This window comes from Festucalex cinctus, chromosome 19, assembly GCF_051991245.1.
Source record: "Festucalex cinctus isolate MCC-2025b chromosome 19, RoL_Fcin_1.0, whole genome shotgun sequence".
NCBI classification, from domain to species: Eukaryota; Metazoa; Chordata; class Actinopteri; order Syngnathiformes; family Syngnathidae; genus Festucalex; species Festucalex cinctus.
Genome location: NC_135429.1, coordinates 20,260,413 through 20,283,007, shown reverse-complemented (window position 1 = coordinate 20,283,007; position 22,595 = coordinate 20,260,413). Strand labels below are relative to the sequence as shown.

Here is a 22,595-nt window from a genome sequence, read left to right as displayed (position 1 = left end):
TTTGGTAAAAATTGGTTTCAATTGCTCTTTAAGTATCCTTAGGCAGAGGGTTCAGTTACTTATTCCTCCCCCTTCTGTCATTGTTTGCATGCTATCCTCATTAAAATTATGAAAACCTGTAAATGTTTGGGTGGTTTTAGTTAAAGCAGACACTGTTGTTTCATCTGTGTGATTTTGATAAAGATCAGATCACGTTTGATGGTGATTTTATGCAGAAATGTGAGAAATTCCAAAAGGTTCAGATACTTTTTCATACCACTGTATATGTTGTTGACCTTTATGTTCTGACCTGGTGACGACATCCAACGTCACGTGACACATCCTAAATTTTACCTGTAAGTGCCATATATTGTGAATATTATGCCATAATCGGATTCAAAGTTCTCATGACTATAAGTATGGCCAATCTGAATTTCAATGTCATGTGTATATTTCTTTGTTTTATACATCATGTTTTATGTAGACATTTTTTTCTTTTCTTTTCTTGACGTTTTACTACTTCTATCTATTAGAATGACATCTACAACCGAGATGCCTGTGTGTGACATTTCTTGTCGGTAAGTAATGGTTTTGAATTACACAGTGAATTTGAAGTGTGAAAAAAACAACACATAAAGCACATGCTTTACTACTTTTGCAGACTGTTTTTTCTTTAACAACACAACTTCTGCTTATTATAAATGTGATGGGTTGACTCAATGGGTAATTGAGTAGGTGATTACATAGGTTACCATATTCATTGTAAGCATGGGTGTGGTGGGTGTAACAACCATGCATGCAAGTTGTTAAGGAGAAGAATATCAATACTTTGTGTTTGTTACAATAAGTGTTATGTCTTTATATATTCTCTCATTTCAGATACGGCAAATTATTCACACACTGACTGGCCAAAGGTGTCCAAATCCTTGCTGAGATGTATTCTATATTCTGACTTAAACAGCACCGATTGGACAAATACCTTAGAGGTTGGTTTATAATGGAATCATATTTCCATTTTTTAAGCACACTCATATCAATGTTTATTTTAATGAGGTTATCCCACCTTCTGCAGAGAAAACATCTTTACCATGGAAGTTTTAGGGTAATAGGTTGTTTTGACTTTGATGCTCCTGACTTAAAAATTGGTATTACAGGGCTCTACACTAACTTTTCCACTACTAGCATTGGTGCGAGTAACATTTTTATTTGCTCGCACAGCACTGGATTTGGTCGCACCATTTTTTTGTGGAGGTGCAAGCATGACCTTAGGCAAACGCAACACGATATATTTGCAAAATATTTCATTGGAACACGAGGTTTACCTGCAACGGCAGTGGCTATCAAAACAAGTCAATCATTTCGTATAACTTAACTCATGTCAACATTATTTTGCTTGGCGCAGTAAAAGTCAGTACTTTTTTTTTCTTCACCTGCTCATCGGCCAATCTTCCCCTGACCTTTTCATCTGTATGCTGTCCTCTCTCCGAAGCTTCTAGATTTCACCAGCTAGACAGCGACTTAACGATGTTCCAAATAACCAGACTTTGTTTTCCTTTTGTGCTGTTAATTAATTTGAACAATGGCTTCTGACCATTACCCTCTTTAGGTCGTCGTAAAACTAGAAAATAAAATAACAAACAATGTAATATTAGCTAACTATACACAACACTTTCATGCTAGTAGCTAGTTACATTGCACATTCAACAGTCTCATTGTCTAATTAACTAAAATAAATCTACAGTGTTTTTATATTGACATCGCATGTACTTATGGACAATTCTCGTCCGAAGTAACAACAAAAATAAGATCCAACAGTCTGCGTAACAATGAATGTGGTAACAATGAATGTGTCGGCGTTCCGTGCTGTTACATTGGAGTGGTGTGGTGTCTTTTTTTACTCAACAAAAACATGAAACCTAGCAACCACAGGAGGGCGCTTAAAGACTGCATAAATTCAAACTAAAACTTCTGACAGGCAGAATAATCTGTATTTCTGTTTGATTTACCACCATCATTCTCCTCCTCATTCTCATTTTGTTTTAGAAAATAATCAGCAATAGACCGCTTCATTTTTTAAAATTTGCTGCCGCTTTTCCCTGAGCCCCGCACGGCAATCTACCACACCACAACCGCCTCCATTGCTTTTCCTTTACAGGAGGCGCGCGGGGGTAAGGGGGCGGGATCATTTGAACTCTCCAAGCCAAGCTTGCATTCCCCAATGCGTGCGGATCTGCCATAACATTTCACGAGTGGTAAGTCACGCCAACATTGAGCCATATTTACAATTTAACATGGACCACCATGGATGAAATATCGCGATTCACGACCGGCTAGCGAGTCGCGAAGCTATTTGTGAATGGAGAGGTCTGTCACCGTGGGACAAAAAAAAAATGTAAAAAATGCCGCTTCGGTGTGGAACCAGTCCGGTGGAAAAGCGCCATATTATATCTGTTTGTATGTAAATTGTAGTCTGCGCGGTGCGCGTGTACATGTATGCTGTGCTGATCAGGAAGTAGCCAGTCAATCACATTGCATCGGGTCATGTTTCTCTCAAATACTATTGGATTGTGAGTCGGCGGGCTCTTGTTGCTGCACGAGAGCCAGCGGAGCACATGGCAACTTTCGAATGTACATTTTAAACATTGTGCAGAGAGAACATTCATGATATTTTTCTTCACCAGCACGCACTTGAAAGTGGCTCGCATTTGCGAGTGAAATGCTCCCACTGTCAAGCCCTGTATTATTATAATGTTTTTTTATTATTATTATTATTATGATACACGTTGCTTAATTTACCAAATATTCCATATTTTGATCAAGTATAGTAGACTGTGGTGAAAGCTGAATGAAAGAAAGAGCTTTACTTTATATTTACTAAAATATTACAAAAACGGATACAAATAGCAACATAAATAATTTTATGGGGTACTCACTATTGAAAATGGGGGGGGGGGGGATTAAAAATCCATAATAGAGTGAATCCGCAGTAACCCCGGGTTTTCACCGGATGCGGTTGCGGTGCGGTTGCGGTGCGGTCCGGCGACGCCAGCAATTAGATTCCATTCATTCGAATGGTGCAGTTTACACCGCTTGCGGGTGCGTTGCGTGTCGACTGCGGAAGGCCTGCGGCGTGCCGCAAGCCTTCTGCAAGGATAGACCTATTTTCTATTTTTGCCGGACGCCGCAGCGGTAGGCCTCCGGCAAATGGCAAGCTAGCACAAAACACATCGAGCGGGACAGGAAGACCGAGGCAGTTTCAAAATAAATTTCCGGTTACCTTTCAGAATAAAACACTCGCCAGCTCCTATTTCGCAAGTTTTTCAGCAAAACGTGACGTGGGCGTCGCCGGGCCATGTGCTCATTCACGGTTTAGACACCAGCGAACATGGACGAGGAGAGGTTTATATTGGAGGTGGAAAACCACAAAATAATATATGACACGGCACATCCTTTTTATAAGGACTGTAATGTATTGTGAGTTTGATGTTCGCGGTTGCTTGTTGTGCCCGTCTTGCTTGCCGTACTGAGCGGCAGCCGGACGCGGAAGACAGAAATAAAGAGTGGACCCGCACTGACCCGACTCTCGTTATTAATATACTTTACAAGGACAACCAAAAAAAGGATGCTGCATGGAATCTCATAGCAGAAGAAGAAGAAAAGGTTAAATCAAAAGAAGTCCACCTCTCTTTCTGCTTCTCTGTTGAGCAGACTTTCTGTATGTTTGTCGTTGTGAAATGCCACATGATCGCGCGCGCGCGGTCCCGCGAGACACGTTGGGAAGTGGGCGGCGACGGAGCTGCCGGACCGCAGCTGTGCGGAGCCGGTGTGGATTGACAAAAAAATTGACCCGTCCGGAGCACGCAGTCAAGATGCACCGCACCGCAACCGCACCGCAACCGCATCCGGTGAAAACCCGGGGTTAGTGAACTGCACAGCAGCGAGGGACCACTGTATTCCAGTTCTCTAGCGAGTTTACCATTGCCAGTGGGTCTTGATGGTTTAGCATCCGGCTGATGTTGTTGACAATCTCACGTGGGTCGTAGTTGGGAATCTTACATGCCCAGCCTGTTCCAATGCCCTCCGCACCATTTACAAGCACCATTGGAATGATGGGAATGTACCACTCAGGCTCCACCTTCTGGTTGTCATCATAAAGAAACTTCAGCAGGTTGGAGTCCACTGCTGGAAATAACAGCTTGGCAAGAGGACTGTAAGAAATGAGACAAACGTTCTCAGTCATAGAATACCCATATGAAGTTAACACAAATCCAGACTGACCTTCAAATGCATCACTCTAAAGACTACATTTTCTAATAGTGTATATTTCCGAAAATAGTAATCTTTTCCATTACAGTTAATAATTGTTAGTTTTGTTGTTGTTGTTGTTGTTGTTGTTGTTGTTTTGACATACACTTGTAACATGTACCTGCACATAACTGCAAATTTATTAGGGATGTATTGAAACATTTTTTTTCTGAAAAAGAGTGAAAAAATTAGTGTTTACTAGTAGTGAATGGAGTACATGCTAGTTTGTTTTCAAAATGCCAGGATAATTTATGCATATGTGCAGCAGCAGATACTGTATTGTGCATAATAATACATCAGATTTATATGGCACTTCTCTGTAGCCCACTCAAAGAGCTCACAAGGGATACATTATTCACACTTTTCTGTTATGGAGAGACCAGGAGGCAAGGACCCATGTGGGGAACTGCTGGAGAGCAGAGCTATGTGAAGCAACCGTGAGTGAAAAATCATCTGGCAGGAGAAGAGAATTGGAAGCCGGCTGATTGCTGATTTCATGCAGATGTGGCTGTAAACGAGTCCTGCTCTCCAGCAGCTCTGCTCCGCCTTTCTGTGCTGCCCTGGCTGGGAGAGAGAGTGAGGGAACAGACAAGTCAAAACCCACAACAACTTTCGTCGCAGTAAACCCCCCGTATGTAGCCACAGATGCCCTGGGGCAGATTAACAGAAGCGCGGCGGCCAGCGTGAGCCTACGGCCACCACCAAACATTTGCACCATCAAAACACCAGGAGGAGTGGCACTGGGTGCGAATTGTCTTGCCCAAGGACACAACGACCCATGACTTGGGGAGAGCAGTAATCGAACAGCGGACCTTCCAGTTACTGGATGACTGGCTTTACCCCTGATCCACAGCCGCCACACTCGAGCAGGTGCAAGAATAAAATTAAGTCAAGTTAAGTTTATTTGTTTAGCTCTTATTACTCACATGGGCCTTAATGAGCTTCACGGGCACATTTGACAAAGATTGGTAACGTTCGATGATTCAAACTAGGGGTGGGCGATATGGCTAAAAAAATATATTTCACAATATTTCAAGGAAATCTGCGGTGACAATATTCTTGACGATATGAGTAATAATTACTCAACAAAATATTTATGATTGGTGTCACACTATAATAGCATTTTTATTGCACACAATATTTAGGCCACCTTATTTTCCCCAATTGAAATGTGACAGATTTAAATGAAAGGAAAAAAAAAGGGGTCCGGTAGTGAGTTACCATAACGGCGCCAACAATTTATGTACATAATAACAATAACAACTAGAGCTGCAAGCAGCTATAAAGGGTCCTCGCAGCCCGGGCCACGTTGGGGTACTTGCACGTTGGGGTACTTGCACGTTGGGGTACTCGCACATTGGGGTACTGGCATATTAGGAGCAAAATTTCTTTGAACATGCCATGCTAAACCTTTACATGTGGATTTTTTTTGCTCGGTGTGATGTGTGTGTCAAGCTCAATGGGTTTTGGTTTTTGTTAAGATCTGCAAAAACTAGCGTCCTTTTTTTTAAATTTTAGGGAATGAGTTGACCTGACTGTTTTTTTTTTTTTTGTAAAAGTATATATAGCCATTCGCTCGTACTCATTGCACAATCATTGCTTTGATTGTCCATAGAGGCGATCAAAAAAAAATGAAACAAAATAAAAAAAAGTACATATGTTTGGATCGGTCTGATACCAGTGAACATCTTGAGTCGTGGAAAGTAACTGAATATTCATAAATGACTTAGTTATAACACTTACGAGTTCACAAATTTTGTTCAAAATACCGTAAGTGGGGTTGCTGTTTTTTTTATGCCTCAAGGACTAGGTGGCGCAGTATTAATAACTGAATTTTGTTATAGTGATACCTTCAGGCCTTGACTATAAATATACATGTTGTCACGCCGCCACCGGTGTGACGGCCATGCTTTTATTTTCATAGTCATGTTTCCTGTTTTACTTTGATATTTTGAGTCTCCTCTCACCCCAGGTCACTTGCCCTTCCTGCAGTTCACTAATTACCGGTCCCCGCCCATGATCATGTCCACCTGCCACCAATCAACCAAGACAATAAAAGCCACCTGCACTTTCCCCTCAGGGCCGAAGTGTCACAGTCAGTGCATGGAAGCGTCCCACAGTCCTCGAGTCCTTGTTCCTGTTACCTTGTTGTTTTGCCTTGTTTTTGTGCCTTATCCTCCACAGCGGAGCGCCCTTAGTTACCCCTTGTGCCTTGAGCCTTGTTTCCTCCCTTGCGGAGCGCCTTTTGTTGTCCCCTGTACCTTTTGCCTGTTTTTTCCTCCCCAGTGGAGCGTTTTTAGTTCTCCACTTTTTGATTCCCCTTTCTCCTCTCAAGTTGAGAGTAGACAGCTGTTGGCCGGAAATAAACCTATTGCCTTTGTGGCCTACCTTTATCCTGCGTCTGAGTCCAACCTCTCCTCGTCGTGTCACATGTCAAGTTTGGTATTTTTTGAAGCATGTACCGGGGAGTTATTAAGCATATCGTTCGTTCACGATACTGCTTTTAACGTCCATAAAGGCTATCAAAAAAAAATAAAAATAAATAAAAAATCCGTATGTTTGGATAGATCTGGTGCCAGTGAACATTTTGAGTGGTGGAAAGTAAAAGAATATTCATAAATGACTTAGTTATCACACTGAGAACGAGTATACAATTTCTGTAAAAATATCGTAAGTGGGGTATTTTTTTTTTCTGCCTCAAGGGCTCGGTGGCGCTGCATATATATAACTGAATGTTGTCATAGAGATACCTTCAGGCCTTGACGATAAACATACATGTCAAGTTTGGGATTTTTTGGAGCATGTACCGGGGAGTTATCAAGCATATCCTTTTTCATTGCGAAATGTGTTTACAATTTTTGTAAAAATACCGTAAGTGGGGTGTTTTTTTTTTCTGCCTCAAGGGCTAGGTGGCGCTGCATATATAACTGAATGTTGTCATAGAGATAGCTTCAGGCCTTGACTATAAACATACATGTCAAGTTTGGGATTTTTTGGAGCATGTACCGGGGAGTTATTAAGCATATCCTTTTTCAATGCGAAACACAAATTTTGATGCCCCGCCCTCATCATATCGTATTTCGAAAAGTCAAGATTTTTCCCCCTGTCGTTGGCTCAGGTCTTGACATGGTCCAGGTCAAGTCTTAACTCAGTCGGATGAAACGTGTAGGAGAAGTGGGCAAAAGTATGCCCCCTGTAAATGTGCAAAAATCGTAAAAAATGGGACATTCAAAAATGCGTAGCTCATTTGCTGTTCATTTTAGCATATAGGTCCTAGAGACTTTTTTGTAGGTCTTGGGCTCCCTCAGACACCTAAAAATATTCGTTGTTCTTGCTTAAACGTACAAGCGGGGCTGCTTCGTTAAAAACTTATAGGGGTCGCTATTGAGTCATTTTTGTAAAAAAATAGCACAATCAACAATAAAATATTGCTCATTTTACCAGGTCAGATATGTGTGCCAAGTTTCATGAGTTTCTGCGCATATTTAGACCATCAAAACCGGCGTTTTCTTGGCGAACAGCGCTTAGCCACGCCCACAGCGATTCGTGAAAACTCACAAACTTCGTGTTGTGACATCATGAAGGCCGAAACCCTCATCTGAGCAAATATGAGGTAGGTCCAGTTAACGTGTTTGGAGAAAAACGTAGAAGAAAATTCGTAAGAAATAAAATTGCCACTAGGTGGCGCGATCAGTAAGATGAAATATAAGTTCGTAGGTGTCTTGAGGGCTGGACTCTCATCAAATGTGTGAAATTTTGAGAAGATAGGATCATCTCGGTCAAGTTAATGCAGCTTTTATTCTCACGAAAAATCTTCAGACTTTGCGGCACCGTTGCGGCCACACCCTTTGGCGAAAAGTTACAATATTCGGTGTGGGGCATGATCAACATCTTAAGGCTTTTCTGACCAATTTTCAACTGGATCCCTTCAACGAGCTCAGCACAGTAGCTAAAAACGTAAAGTATGACATTTATTGTTACCACTAGGTGGCGCTATATGTATAACTGAATTTTATGATATAGATGTTTTCAGGCCGTGACTATTACGTTGCCTGAGAAGTTTGAGATTTTTTGGAGCTTGAACATGGGAGTTATTAAGCATTTGCTCTTTCTGGAGAAATGAAATTTTAAAGGCAATATTTGATGCCCCGCCCCCGTCATATAGTATTTCGAATAGTCACGATATTTTGCCCAGTTGTTCTCTCAGGTCTTGAGATGATAAATGCCAAGTTTGAAGTCAATTGGATAAAAAGTGTTTGTAAAGGAGGAAAAAGCATGACCACAGTGAATGTGCCGAAATAGGCCAAAATTGGACATAAAAAAATTCATAGCTCATTTCCTGTACATTTTAGTTACATGGTCCCAATAGACTTTTTTTGTACGTCTCGGGGTGCTACACGTGCTTGCCAATTTTCGTTGCTCTAGCTCAAACGTGCCGGGCTTGGTTTTTATTTTTCTACGCGAGGAGGCACTATAGAGTCGCGTTGTTATGACGACTTCATAATATCAAATTTTTCGCCGGGCCTGAGGAGTGTGCAAAGTTCGGTGAGTTTTCGTGAATGATTAGGTACCCAAAATCGCGATTGTTTGCGGAGAATAAAGAAGAAGAAGAAGAAGAATAACTAGAGCTGCGAGCAGCTATAAAGGGCCCTCGCAACCTGGGCCACGTTGGGGTACTTGCACGTTGTGGTACTGGCATGTTCGGGTACTGTCAAATAGGACAAGGACCATCTAAAATGTTTTTGACAAACCTTGTGTGTACAAACTTTTATCAAAAGGCCAAAGATGGTGAGCAATTCCCAAAATAAATTCAAAATGGCGGACTTCCTTTTAGGTTTAGCATACGGCTACAGAATACTTTTTGTAGGTCTTAGGCTAATAGGTATGCCTCCCAGTTTTCACAAATCTAGGTCAAGTCATTAGTTATATAGCGCTTGAATCATACAATCGGAAATGCTCCGTAAAAATGTCTAGAGGGCGCGATTTATTGCAAATTGCACAAGAAATCTCTAAAAATTCATGTTCATTACAAGTCTGATTTGTGTGCAGTTTCATGAGTTTTCACACGTATAGACAAAAAAAAAAAAGCAGCACTTTACTTGGCAAACAATGCATCGCCATGGCAACAGCGTGCGACAAACTAAAAAACTTTCGATAACTTTGCATCTTAAACATCTTAAGATGAAAGACACCAAGTTTGAAGACGGTCGGATGAATTTTGTAGGAGTTCATTAAAATATTACCCCTAAAAAAGGCCCCAAAAAATGGCTACAAATCCCAACGTAAATCAAAATGGCGGACTTCCTATTTGGTTTAGCACATGGCACTCAAAGACTTTTTTTGTACATTTTGGGCTGTTACATATGTCTCCAAATTTTCGTAGCTCTAGCAGCTTCGTACAAGTGGGAATGCTTCATTAAGAAGGATTTTTTTCCTTTGCAAACAGTGCATGCCACGACAACAGCGTGCGACGAAATAAAAAGCTTTCAATAACTTTTCGTCTTCAACCTCTTAAGATGAATCACACCAAGTTTGAAGATGATCGGATAAACTCTGAAGGAGGGGTTCGTTAAAATAAGACCCCTATGAAATGGCCAAAAAAAATGGCGATGCGTTCCAAAGTAAATCAAAATGGCGGACTTCCTGTTAGGTTTAGCAAATGGTTCAAAAAGAGTTTTTTGTACCTCGAGGGCTGTTACATACCTTTTCAAATTTTGGTAACTCTCGGTAAAACGTACAGCCGGGCATGCTTTGTTAAAGAGGAGTTTTTTAGCTCAAAATGTGATGCCCGGGCCCTGGGGGACTTCCTGTTGGGTTTAGCACAGGGCACTAAGAGACTTTTTTGTCCATCTTGGGCTGTTACATATGTCTACAAATTTTCGTAGCTCTAGCTGCTTCGTACAACTGGGAATGCTTCATTAAGAAGGAATTTTTTCCTTTGCAAACTGTGCATGCCACGGCAACAGCGTGCAACGAAATAAAAAGCTTTCAATAACTTTTCATCTTCAACATCTTAAGATGAATCACACCAAGTTTGAAGATGATCGGATAAACAGTGTAGGAGGAGTTCGTTAAAATAAGACCCCTATGAAATGGCCAAAAAAATGGCAACACGTTCCAAAGTAAATCAAAATGGTGGACCTCCTGTTAGGTTTAGCATATGGTTCAAAAATAGTTTTTTGTACCTTGAGGGCTGTTACATATGTCTTCAAATTTTGTTAACCCTAGGTGAAACGTACAGCCGGGAATGCTTCTTTAAGTAAGAATTTTGAAACGCAAAATTAGATGCCCCGCCTCTGGCGGACTTCCTGTTGGGTTTAGCATATGGCACCAACAGACCTTTTTGTAGATCATAGTCTGTTACATATGTGTACCAATTTTCGTAGCTCAAGGTTAAACGTACAACCGGCAATACTACGTTTAGTAAGAGTTTTGAAACTCTAAATTTGATGCCTCACCCCCGTCATATAGTAGGTCAAAATGTTTTGATTTTTTACCATGATGTTGTCCCAGGTGTTGAGATGGTACAGCCCAAGTTTGAAGTCAATCGGGTGAACCGTGTAGGAGAAGCGGGCAATAGTATGATCCATGTAAATGTGCAAAACTGGGCCAAAATTGGACATTCAGATGATCATACCTCACTTTCTGTCTATTTTAGGGTACACACATCAAAGAGGTTTTTGTTCATCGGGATGTGATACAGGTGCCACACAATTTTCATAGCCGTCGGACAATCGTAGCGGGACAGGGATCCGTTTAACCTATGTAGGGGGCGCTAAGGAGCCATTTTTCTGTTATCATGTATGGCGACTTTAAAATATCAAATTTTTCGCCAGGCCTGACGTGTGTGTAAAGTTTGGTGAGTTTTCGTTCACGTTTGGTGTCTCAAAAATGTGATTGTTTGCGGAAAAGAATAATAACAAAGAAAAAGAAGAATAACTAGAGCTGCGAGCAGCTATAAAGGGCCCTCGCAACCTGGGCCACGTTGGGGTACTTGCACGTCGGGGTACTGGCACGTTGGGGTCTGTCAAATAGGACAAGGACCATCTAAAATGTTTTTGACAAGCTTTTTGTGTGCAAAAGGCCAAAGATGGTGTGCAATTCCCAAAATAAATTCAAAATGGCGGACTTACTTTTAGGTTTAGTATACGGCTACAAAATACTTTTTGTAGGTCTTAGGTTAATAGGGATGCCTCCCACTTTTCAGAAATCTAGGTCAAGTCAAGTCATCTTTAGTTATATAGCGCTTGAATCATACAATCGGAAATGCTCCATAAAAATGTCTAGAGGGCGCGATTTATTGCAAATTGCACAAGAAATCTCTAAAAATTCATGTTCATGACAAGTCTGATGTGTGTGTAAATTTTCATGAATTTTCACACATGTATAGACCAAAAAAAAAAAGCAGCACTTTACTTGGCAAACAATGCATCGCTATGGCAACAGTGTGCGACAAAATAAATTTTTTTCGATAACTTTGCATCTTAAACATCTTTAGATGAAACACACCAAGTTTGAAGACGGTCGGATTAATTTTGTAGGAGGAGTTTGTTAAAATATGACCCCTGAAAAAGGCCACAAAAAATGGCTACAAATCCCATCGTAAATCAAAATGGCGGACTTCCTGTTTGGTTTAGCATATGGTTCCAAGAGACTTTTTTTGTACATCGTGGGCTCTTAAGTATGCCTGCAAATTATCATAGCGCTAGTGGAAATGTACAACCGGGAATGCTTCGTTAAAGAGGAGTTTTTTCGCTCAAAATGTGATGCCCAGCCCCTGGGTGACTTCCTGTTGGGTTTAGCACATGGCACCAAGAGACTTTTTTGTACATCGTGGGCTTTTACATATGTCTACAAATTTTCGTAGCTCTAGCTGCTTTGTACAACTGGGAATTCTTCATTAAGAAGGATTTTTTTTCCTTTGCAAAAAGTGCATGCCACGACAACAGCGTGCGACGAAATAAAAAGCTTTCAATAACTTTTCATCTTCAACATCTTAAGATGAATTACACCAAGTTTGAAGATGATCGGATAAACTCTGTAGGAGGAGTTCGTTAAAATAAGACCCCTATGAAATGTCCAAAAAAATGGCAACACGTTCCAAAGAAAATCAAAATGGCTCACTTCCTGTTAGGTTTAGCATATGCATCAAAAAGAGTTTTTTGTACCTCGAGGGCTGTTACATATGTCTTCAAATTTTGGTAACTCTAGGTGAAACGTGCAGCCGGGTATGCTTTGTTAAAGAGGAGTTTTTTAGCTCAAAATGTGATGCCCGGCCCCTGGGGGACTTCCTGTTGGGTTTAGCACAGGGCACCAAGAGACTTTTTTGTACATCTTGGGCTGTTACATATGTCTACAAATTTTCGTAGCTCTAGCTGCTTCGTACAAATGGGAATGCTTCTTTAAGGATATTTTTTCCTTTGCAAACAAGTGCATGCCACGACAACAGCGTGCGACGAAATAAAAAGCTTTCAATAACTTTTCATCTTCAACATCTTAAGATGAATCACAAAAAGTTTGAAGATGATCGGATAAACACTGTAGGAGGAGTTCGTTAAAATAAGACCCCAATGAAATGGCCAAAAAAATGGCAACACGTTCCAAAATAAATCAAAATGGTGGACTTCCTGTTAGGTTTAGCACATGGTTCAAAAAGAGTTTTTTGTAGGTCATAGCCTGTTACATATGTGTACCAATTTTCGTAGCTCTAGATTAAACGTACAACCGGCAATGCTTCGTGAAGTAAGAATTTTTAAACTCTAAATTTGATGCGCCGCCGCCGTCATATAGTATATCAAAAACTTTAGATTTTTTACAATGATGTTGTCCCAGGTGTTGAGATGGTACATCCCAAGTTTGAAGTCAATCGGGTTAACCGTGTAGGAGAAGCGGGCAAAAGTATGACCCCTGTAAATGTGCAAAACTGGGCCAAAATTGGACATTCAGATGATCATACCTCACTTTCTGTCTATTTTAGGGTACACACATCAAAGAGGTTTTTGTTCATCTGGATGTGCTACGGGTGCCACACAATTTTCGTCGCCATAGGACAATCGTAGCGGGACAGGGATCCGTTTAACCTATGTAGGTGGCGCTATGGAGCCATTTTTCTGTTATCATGTATGGCGACTTTAAAATATCAAATTTTTCGCCAGGCCTGATGTGCGTGTAAAGTTTGGTGAGTTTTCGTTCATGTTTAGCGTCTCAAAAATGCGATTGTTTGTGGAGAATAATAATAATAATAATAACTAGAGCTGCGAGCAGCTATAAAGGGCCCTCGCAACCCGGGCCACGTTGGGGTACTTGCACGTCGGGGTACTGGCACGTTGGGGTACTGTCAAATCGGACAAGGACCATCTAAAATGTTTTTGACAAGCTTTGTGAGTGCAAAAGGCCAAAGATGGTGTGCAATTCCCAAAATAAATTCAAAATGGCGGACTTCCTTTTAGGTTTAGCATACGGCTACAGAATACTTTTTGTAGGTCTTAAGCTAATAGGTATGCTTCCCAGTTTTCACAAATCTAGGTCAAGTCATCTTTAGTTGTGTATCGCTTGAATCATACAATTGGAAATGCTCCATAAAAATGCATAAAGGGCGCTATTGAGCACAACGTTGGGTTACTTGCACGTCAGGGTACTGGCACTTTGGGGTACTGTTACATGGAACAAGGGCCATTTAAAATGTTAGTTTTTTCCATGCCTTGTCTGTGCAAAGTTTAATGAAAGAGGCCAAAAATGATGTATAATTCCCAAAATAAAATCAAAATAGCGGACTTCCTCTTTGGTTTGGCAAATGTCTACATAATACTTTTTTGTAGGTATTAGGCTTATAGGGGTATGTCCTAATTTTCACAAATCTAGCAGAATCATACAATCGGAAATACTTCATAAAAATGTCTAGAGGGCGCTATTTATTGCAAATTGCACAATAAATCTCTAAAAATTCATGTTCATGACAAGTCTGATGTGTTTGCAAAGTTTCATGAGTTTTCACACATGTATAGATAAAAAAACAAAGCAGCACTTTACTTGGCAAACAATGCATCGCTATAGCAGCAGCGTGCGACAAAATAAAAAACTTTCGATAACTTTGCATCTTAAACATCTTAAGATGAAACACACCAAGTTTGAAGACGGTCGGATGAACTTTGTACGAGGAGTTCGTTAAAATATGACCCCTGAAAAAGGCCACAAAAAATGGCAACAAATCCCATCGTAAATCAAAATGGCAGACTTCCTGTTTTGTTTAGCACATGGTTCCAAGAGACTTTTTTGTACATCGTGGGCTCTTATGTATGCCTGCAAATTATCATCGCGCTAGGTGAAACGTACAACCGGGAATGCTTCGTTAAAGAGGAGTTTTCTAGCTCAAAATGTGATGCCCGGCCCCTGGGGGACTTCCTGTTGGGTTTAGCACATGGCACCAAGAGACTTTTTTGTACATTGTGGGCTGTTACATATGTCTACAAATTTTTGTAGCTCTAGCTACTTCGTACAACTGGGAATGCTTCATTAAGAAGGATTTTTTTCCTTTGCAAAAAGTGCATGCCACGACAACAGCGTGCGACGAAATAAAGAGCTTTCAATAACTTTTCATCCTCAACATCTTAAGATGAGTCACACCAAGTTTGAAGATGATCGGATAAACTCTGTAGGAGGAGTTCGTTAAAATATGACCCCTATGAAATGGCCCAAAAAATGGCAACACATTCCAAAGTAAATCAAAATGGCGGACGTCCTGTTAGGTTTAGCACATGGTTCAAAAAGAGTTTTTTGTACCTCGAGGGCTGTTATATACCTCTACAAATTTTGGTAACTCTAGGTGAAACATACAGCCGGGTATACTTTGTTAAAGAGGAGTTTTTTAGCTCAAAATGTGATGCCCGGCCCCTGGGGGACTTCCTGTTGGGTTTAGCACAGGGCACCAAGAGACTTTTTTGTACATCTTGGGCTGTTACATATGTCAACAAATTTTCGTAGCTCTCGCTGCTTCGTACAAATGGGAATGCTTCTTTAAGGATATTTTTTTTCCTTTGCAAACAGTGCATGCCATGACAACAGCGTGCGACGAAATACAAAGCTTTCAATAACTTTTCATCTTCAACATCTTAAGATGAATCACACCAAGTTTGAAGATGATCGGATAAACACTGTAGGAGGAGTTCGTTAAAATAAGACCCCAATGAAATGGCCAAAAAAATGGCAACACGTTCCAAAATAAATCAAAATGGTGGACTTCCTGTGAGGTTTAGCATATGGTTCAAAAAGAGTTTTTTGTAGGTCATAGCCTGTTACATATGTGTACCAATTTTCATAGCTCCAGATTAAACGTACAACCGGCAATGCTTCGTGAAGTAAGAATTTTTAAACTCTAAATTTGATGCGTCGCCGCCATCATATAGTATATCAAAAACTTTAGATTTTTTACAATGATGTTGTCCCAGGTGTTGAGATGGTCCATCCCAAGTTTGAAGTCAATCGGGTTAACCGTGTAGGAGAAGCGGGCAAAAGTATGACCCCTGTAAATGTGCAAAACTGGGCCAAAATTGGACATTCAGATGATCATACCTCACTTTCTGTCTATTTTAGGGTACACACATCAAAGAGGTTTTTGTTCATCTGGATGTGCTACGGGTGCCACACAATTTTCGTCGCCATAGGACAATCGTAGCGGGACAGGGATCCGTTTAACCTATGTAGGTGGCGCTATGGAGCCATTTTTCTGTTATCATGTATGGCGACTTTAAAATATCAAATGTTTCGCCAGGCCTGATGTGCGTGTAAAGTTTGGTGAGTTTTCGTTCACGTTTAGCGTCTCAAAAATGCGATTGTTTGTGGAGAATAATAATAATAATAATAACTAGAGCTGCGAGCAGCTATAAAGGGCCCTCGCAATCTGGGCCACGTTGGGGTACTTGCACGTCGGGGTACTGGCACGTTGAGGTACTGTCAAATCGGACAAGGACCATCTAAAATGTTTTTGACAAGCTTTGTGAGTGCAAAAGGCCAAAGATGGTGTGCAATTCCCAAAATAAATTCAAAATGGCGGACTTCCTTTTAGGTTTAGCATACGGCTACAGAATACTTTTTGTAGGTCTTAAGCTAATAGGTATGCCTCCCAGTTTTCACAAATCTAGGTCAAGTCATCTTTAGTTGTGTATCGCTTGAATCATACAATTGGAAATGCTCCATAAAAATGCATAGAGGGCGCTATTGAGCACAACGTTGGGTTACTTGCACGTCAGGGTACTGGCACGTTGGGGTACTGTTACATGGCACAAGGACCATTTAAAATGTTAGTTTTTTCCATGCCTTGTCTGTGCAAAGTTTAATGAAAGAGGCCAAAAATGATGTATAAATCCCAAAATAAAATCAAAATAGCGGACTTCCTCTTTGGTTTGGCAAATGTCTACATAATACTTGTTTGTAGGTATTAGGCTTATAGGGGTCTGTCCTAATTTTCACAAATCTAGCAGAATCATACAATCGGAAATACTTCATAAAAATGTCTAGAGGGCGCTATTTATTGCAAATTGCACAATAAATCTCTAAAAATTCATGTTCATGACAAGTCTGATGTGTTTGCAAAGTTTCATGAGTTTTCACACATGTATAGATAAAAAAACAAAGCAGCACTTTACTTGGCAAACAATGCATCGCTATAGCAGCAGCGTGCGACAAAATAAAAAACTTTCGATAACTTTGCATCTTAAACATCTTAAGATGAAACACACCAAGTTTGAAGACGGTCGGATGAACTTTGTACGAGGAGTTCGTTAAAATATGACCCCTGAAAAAGGCCACAAAAAATGGCAACAAATCCCATCGTAAATCAAAATGGCAGACTTCCTGTTTTGTTTAGCACATGGTTCCAAGAGACTTTTTTGTACATCGTGGGCTCTTATGTATGCCTGCAAATTATCATCGCGCTAGGTGAAACGTACAACCGGTAATGCTTCGTTAAAGAGGAGTTTTCTAGCTCAAAATGTGATGCCCGGCCCCTGGGGGACTTCCTGTTGGGTTTAGCACATGGCACCAAGAGACTTTTTTGTACATTGTGGGCTGTTACATATGTCTACAAATTTTTGTAGCTCTAGCTACTTCGTACAACTGGGAATGCTTCATTAAGAAGGATTTTTTTCCTTTGCAAAAAGTGCATGCCACGACAACAGCGTGCGACGAAATAAAGAGCTTTCAATAACTTTTCATCCTCAACATCTTAAGATGAGTCACACCAAGTTTGAAGATGATCGGATAAACTCTGTAGGAGGAGTTCGTTAAAATATGACCCCTATGAAATGGCCCAAAAAATGGGAACACATTCCAAAGTAAATCAAAATGGTGGACTTCCTGTGAGGTTTAGCATATGGTTCAAAAAGAGTTTTTTGTACCTCGAGGGCTGTTATATACCTCTACCAATTTTGGTAACTCTAGGTGAAACATACAGCCGGGTATGCTTTGTTAAAGAGGAGTTTTTTAGCTCAAAATGTGATGCCCGGCCCCTGGGGGACTTCCTGTTGGGTTTAGCACAGGGCACCAAGAGACTTTTTTGTACATCTTGGGCTGTTACATATGTCAACAAATTTTCGTAGCTCTCGCTGCTTCGTACAAATGGGAATGCTTCTTTAAGGATATTTTTTCCATCCATCCATCCATTTTCTTGACCGCTTATTCCTCACAAGGGTCACGGGGGCTGCTGGCGCCTATCTCAGCTGGCTCTGGGCAGTAGGCGGGGGACACCCTGGACTGGTTGCCAACCAATCGCAGGGCACACAGAGACGAACAACCATCCACACTCACACACACACCTAGGGACAATTTGGAGCGCCCAATTAACCTGCCATGCATGTCTTTGGAATGTGGGAGGAGACCGGAGTACCCGGAGAAGACCCACGCGGGCACGGGGAGAACATGCAAACTCCACCCAGGAAGGTCCGAGCCTGGACTCGAACCGGAGACCTCAGAACTGGGAAGCAGACGTGCTAACCACTCGACTACCGTGCCGCCCAGGATATTTTTGTTCCTTTGCAAACAGTGCATGCCATGACAACAGCGTGCGACGAAATACAAAGCTTTCAATAACTTTTCATCTTCAACATCTTAAGATGAATCACACCAAGTTTGAAGATGATCGGATAAACACTGTAGGAGGAGTTCGTTAAAATAAGACCCCAATGAAATGGCCAAAAAAAATGGCAACACGTTCCAAAATAAATCAAAATGGTGGACTTCCTGTGAGGTTTAGCATATGGTTCAAAAAGAGTTTTTTGTAGGTCATAGCCTGTTACATATGTGTACCAATTTTCATAGCTCCAGATTAAACGTACAACCGGCAATGCTTCGTGAAGTAAGAATTTTTAAACTCTAAATTTGATGCGTCGCCGCCATCATATAGTATATCAAAAACTTTAGATTTTTTACAATGATGTTGTCCCAGGTGTTGAGATGGTCCATCCCAAGTTTGAAGTCAATCGGGTTAACCGTGTAGGAGAAGCGGGCAAAAGTATGACCCCTGTAAATGTGCAAAACTGGGCCAAAATTGGACATTCAGATGATCATACCTCACTTTCTGTCTGTTTTAGGGTACACACATCAAAGAGGTTTTTGTTCATCTGGATGTGCTACGGGTGCCACACAATTTTCGTCGCCATAGGACAATCGTAGCAGGACAGGGATCCGTTTAACCTATGTAGGTGGCGCTATGGAGCCATTTTTCTGTTATCATGTATGGCGACTTTAAAATATAAAATTTTTCACCAGGCCTGATGTGCGTGTAAAGTTTGGTGAGTTTTCGTTCACGTTTAGCGTCTCAAAAATGCGATTGTTTGCGGAGAATAATAATAATAATAATAATAATAATAATAATAATAATAATAAGAATTCCTACAAAAACAATAGGGCCTCGCAGCGGCACCGCCGCCGCCGCTGCTCGGGCCCTAACTAGAGCTGCGAGCAGCTATAAAGGGCCCTCGCAGCCCGGGCCACGTTGGGGTACTTGTACGTTGGGGAACTTGCACATTGGGGTACTGGCACATTGGAAGCAGAATTTCTTTGAAAATGGCATGATAAACATGTGGATTATTTTTTTTTTTTGCCAGGTGTGATGAGTGTGTCAAGCTCAATGGGTTTTGGTGATTGTTAAGATCTGCAAAAATCAGCGTCTTTTTTTTATTTTTAGGCAATGAGTTGCCCTGATTGGTATTTTTCGTAAAAGTATATATACACACATCATCGCTCGTACTCAATGTTGCTTTTATTGTCCATAGAGGCGATCAAAAAAATAAATAAAACTAAATAAAAAATACGTATGTTTGGATCGGTCTGATGCCAGTGAACATATTGAGTGGTGGAAAGTAAAAGAATATTCATAAATGACTTAGTTATCACACTTACAATGAGTCTACAATTTTTGCAAAAATACCGTAAGTGAGGCATTTTTTTTTTAAGCCTCAAGGACTAGGTGGCGCTGTATTTATAACTGAATTTTGTCATAGAGATACCTTCAGGCCTTGACTATAAATATACATTTCAAGTATGGGATTTTTTGGAGCATGTACCGGGGAGTTATTAAGCATAGCCTTCATTCACGATATTGCTTTTAATGTCCATAGAGGCTATCAAAAATACATAAAACTAAATAACAAAAATATGTATGTTTGGTTAGGTCTGATGCCAGTGAATATTTTGAGTGGTGGAAAGTAAAAGAATATTCCTAAATGACTGAGTTATCACACTTAGAATGAGTTTACATTTTTTGTACAAAATACCGTAATTGGGTATTTTTTTTTCATGCCTCAAGGGCTAGGTGGCGCTGCATATATAACTGAATGTTGTCATAGAGATACCTTCAGGCCTTGACGATAAACATACATGTCAAGTTTGGGATTTTTTGGAGAATGTATCGGGAAGTTATTAAGCATATCCTTTTTCAGTGCGAAACACAAATTTTGATGCCCCGCCCTCATCATATAGTATTTCCAAACGTCAAGATTTTTCCGTCTGTTGTTGGCTCAGGTCTTGACATGGTCCAGGTCAAGTCTTAACTCAGTCAGATGAAACGTGTAGGAGAAGTGGGCAAAAGTCTGCGCCCTGTGAATGTGCAAAAATTGTCAAAAATGGGACATTCAAAAATTTGTAGCTCACTTCCTGTTCATTTTAGCATATGGGTCCAAGAGACTTTTTTGTAGGTCTTGGGCTCCCTCATACACCTAAAAATATTCGTCGTTCTTGCTTAAACGTACAACCGGGGCTGCTTCGTTAAAAACCTCTAGGGGGCGCTATTGAGTCATTTTTGTAAAAATAGCACAATCAACAATAAAATATTGCTCATTTTACCAGGCCAGATGTGTGTGCCAAGTTTCATGAGTTTCTGTGCATGTTTAGACCCTCAAAACTGGCGTTGTTTTCTTGGCGAACAGCGCTTAGCCACACCCACAGCAATTCGCGAAAACTCACAAACTTCGTGTTGTGACATCATGAAGGCCGAAACCCTCATCTGAGCAAATATGAGGTAGGTCCAGTTAACGTGTTTGGAGAAAAACGTAGAAGAAAATTCGTAATAAAAAAAATTGCCACTAGGTGGCGCTATCAGTTAGATGAAATATAAGTCAGTAGATGTCTTTAGGGCTGGACTCTCATCAAATGTGTGAAATTTTGAGAAGATAGGATCATCTCGGTCAAGTTAACGCAGCTTTTATTTTCACGAAAAATCTTCAGACTTTGCGTCACCGTAGCGGCCACGCCCTTTGGCGAAAAGTTACAATATTCGGTGTGGGGCATGATCAACATCTTAAGCCTTTTCTGACCAATTTTCAAATGGATCCCTTCAACAAGCTCAGCACAGTAGCTAAAAACGTAAAGTATGACATTTATTGTAACCACTAGGTGGCGCTATATGTATAACTGAATTTTATCATATAGATGTTTTCAGGCCGTGACTATTACGTTGCCTGAGAAGTTTGAGATTTTTTGGAGCTTGAACATGGGAGTTATTAAGCATTTGCTCTTTCTGGACAAATGAAATTTTAAAGGCAATATTTGATGCCCCGCCCCCGTCATAAAGTATTTCAAAAAGGCAAGATGTTTTGCCCAGTTTTTCTCTCAGGTCTTGAGATGATAAATGCCAAGTTTGAAGTCAATTGGATGAAAAATGTTTGCAAAGGGGGAAAAAGCATGACCACAGTGAATGTGCCAAAATAGGCCAAAATTGGACATAAAAAAATTCATAGCTCACTTCCTGTACATTTTAGCTACATGGTCCCAATAGACTTTTTTGTGCGTCTCGGGGTGCTACACGTGCCTGCCAATTTTTGTTGCTCTAGCTCAAACGTGCCGGGCTTGGTTTTTATTTTTCTACGCTAGGGGGCGCTATCGAGTCGCATTGTTATGACGACTTAATAATATCAAATTTTTCGCCGGGCCTGAGGAGTGTGCAAAGTTCGGTGAGTTTTCGTGAATGTTTAGGTACCCAAAATCGCGATCGTTTGCGGAGAATAAAGAAGAAGAAGAAGAAGAAGAAGAACTAGAGCTGCGAGCAGCTATAAAGGGCCCTCGCAACCCGGGCCACGTTGGGGTATTTGCACGTCGGGGTACTGGCATGTTGGGGTACTGTCAAATAGGAAACCATCTAAATTGTAAACGTTTTTGCCATGCTTTGTGTTTTTAAAGTTTCATGGAAAGGCCAAAAACGATGCACAATTAACAAAATAAAATCAAAATGGATTGGCACATGGCTATATAGAATACTTTTTGAATATATTCGGCATGCCTGCCAATATTCACACATCTAGCTGAATCATATAATCGGAAAGACTTCATAAAAATGTCTAGAGGGCGCTATTGAGCCATTTATTACAAATAGCACAACAAATCTCTAAATAAAATATTCATGTTCTAGACAGGTCTGGTGCGTGTGCAAAGTTTTGTGAGTTTTCACCCATATTTAGACTCTCAAAAAAGCATTTTTCTTCACAAACAATGCATGGCTACAGCAAAGGCGTGTGACAAAATAAAAAAATTCAATAACTTTTCATCTTAAATATCTTAAGATGAAACACGCCAAAGAATGAAGACGATCTGATAAGTTCTGTTGAAAATATGACCCCTATAAAAGGCCCCAAAAAATGGCTACAAATACCAAAGTAAATCAAAATGGCAGACTTCCTTTTTGATTCAGCATATGGCTTTAGAAACCTTTTTGTAAGTCTTAGGCTGATAGGTATCCCAATTTTTACAAATCTAGCTGAATCATAAAACACAAAACATTTGCAAAAGCTTCATAAAAATGTCTAGAGGGCGCTATTGAACCATTT

The 22,595-nt window shown here is 40.6% G+C and overlaps 1 protein-coding gene across 2 annotated transcripts in view; it reads right to left on the bottom strand.

The window, feature by feature from the left end:
• The window catches only part of top2b (DNA topoisomerase II beta), a 724,731-nt gene that overhangs the window by 297,842 nt on the left and 404,294 nt on the right, over nt 1-22,595 (bottom strand). For both annotated transcript variants that reach the window (XM_077506321.1, XM_077506322.1), the window contains exon 21: nt 3,956-4,187. In XM_077506321.1, coding sequence (XP_077362447.1) covers nt 3,956-4,187 — 232 coding nt within the window. The remainder of the gene's footprint in view (nt 1-3,955; nt 4,188-22,595) is intronic.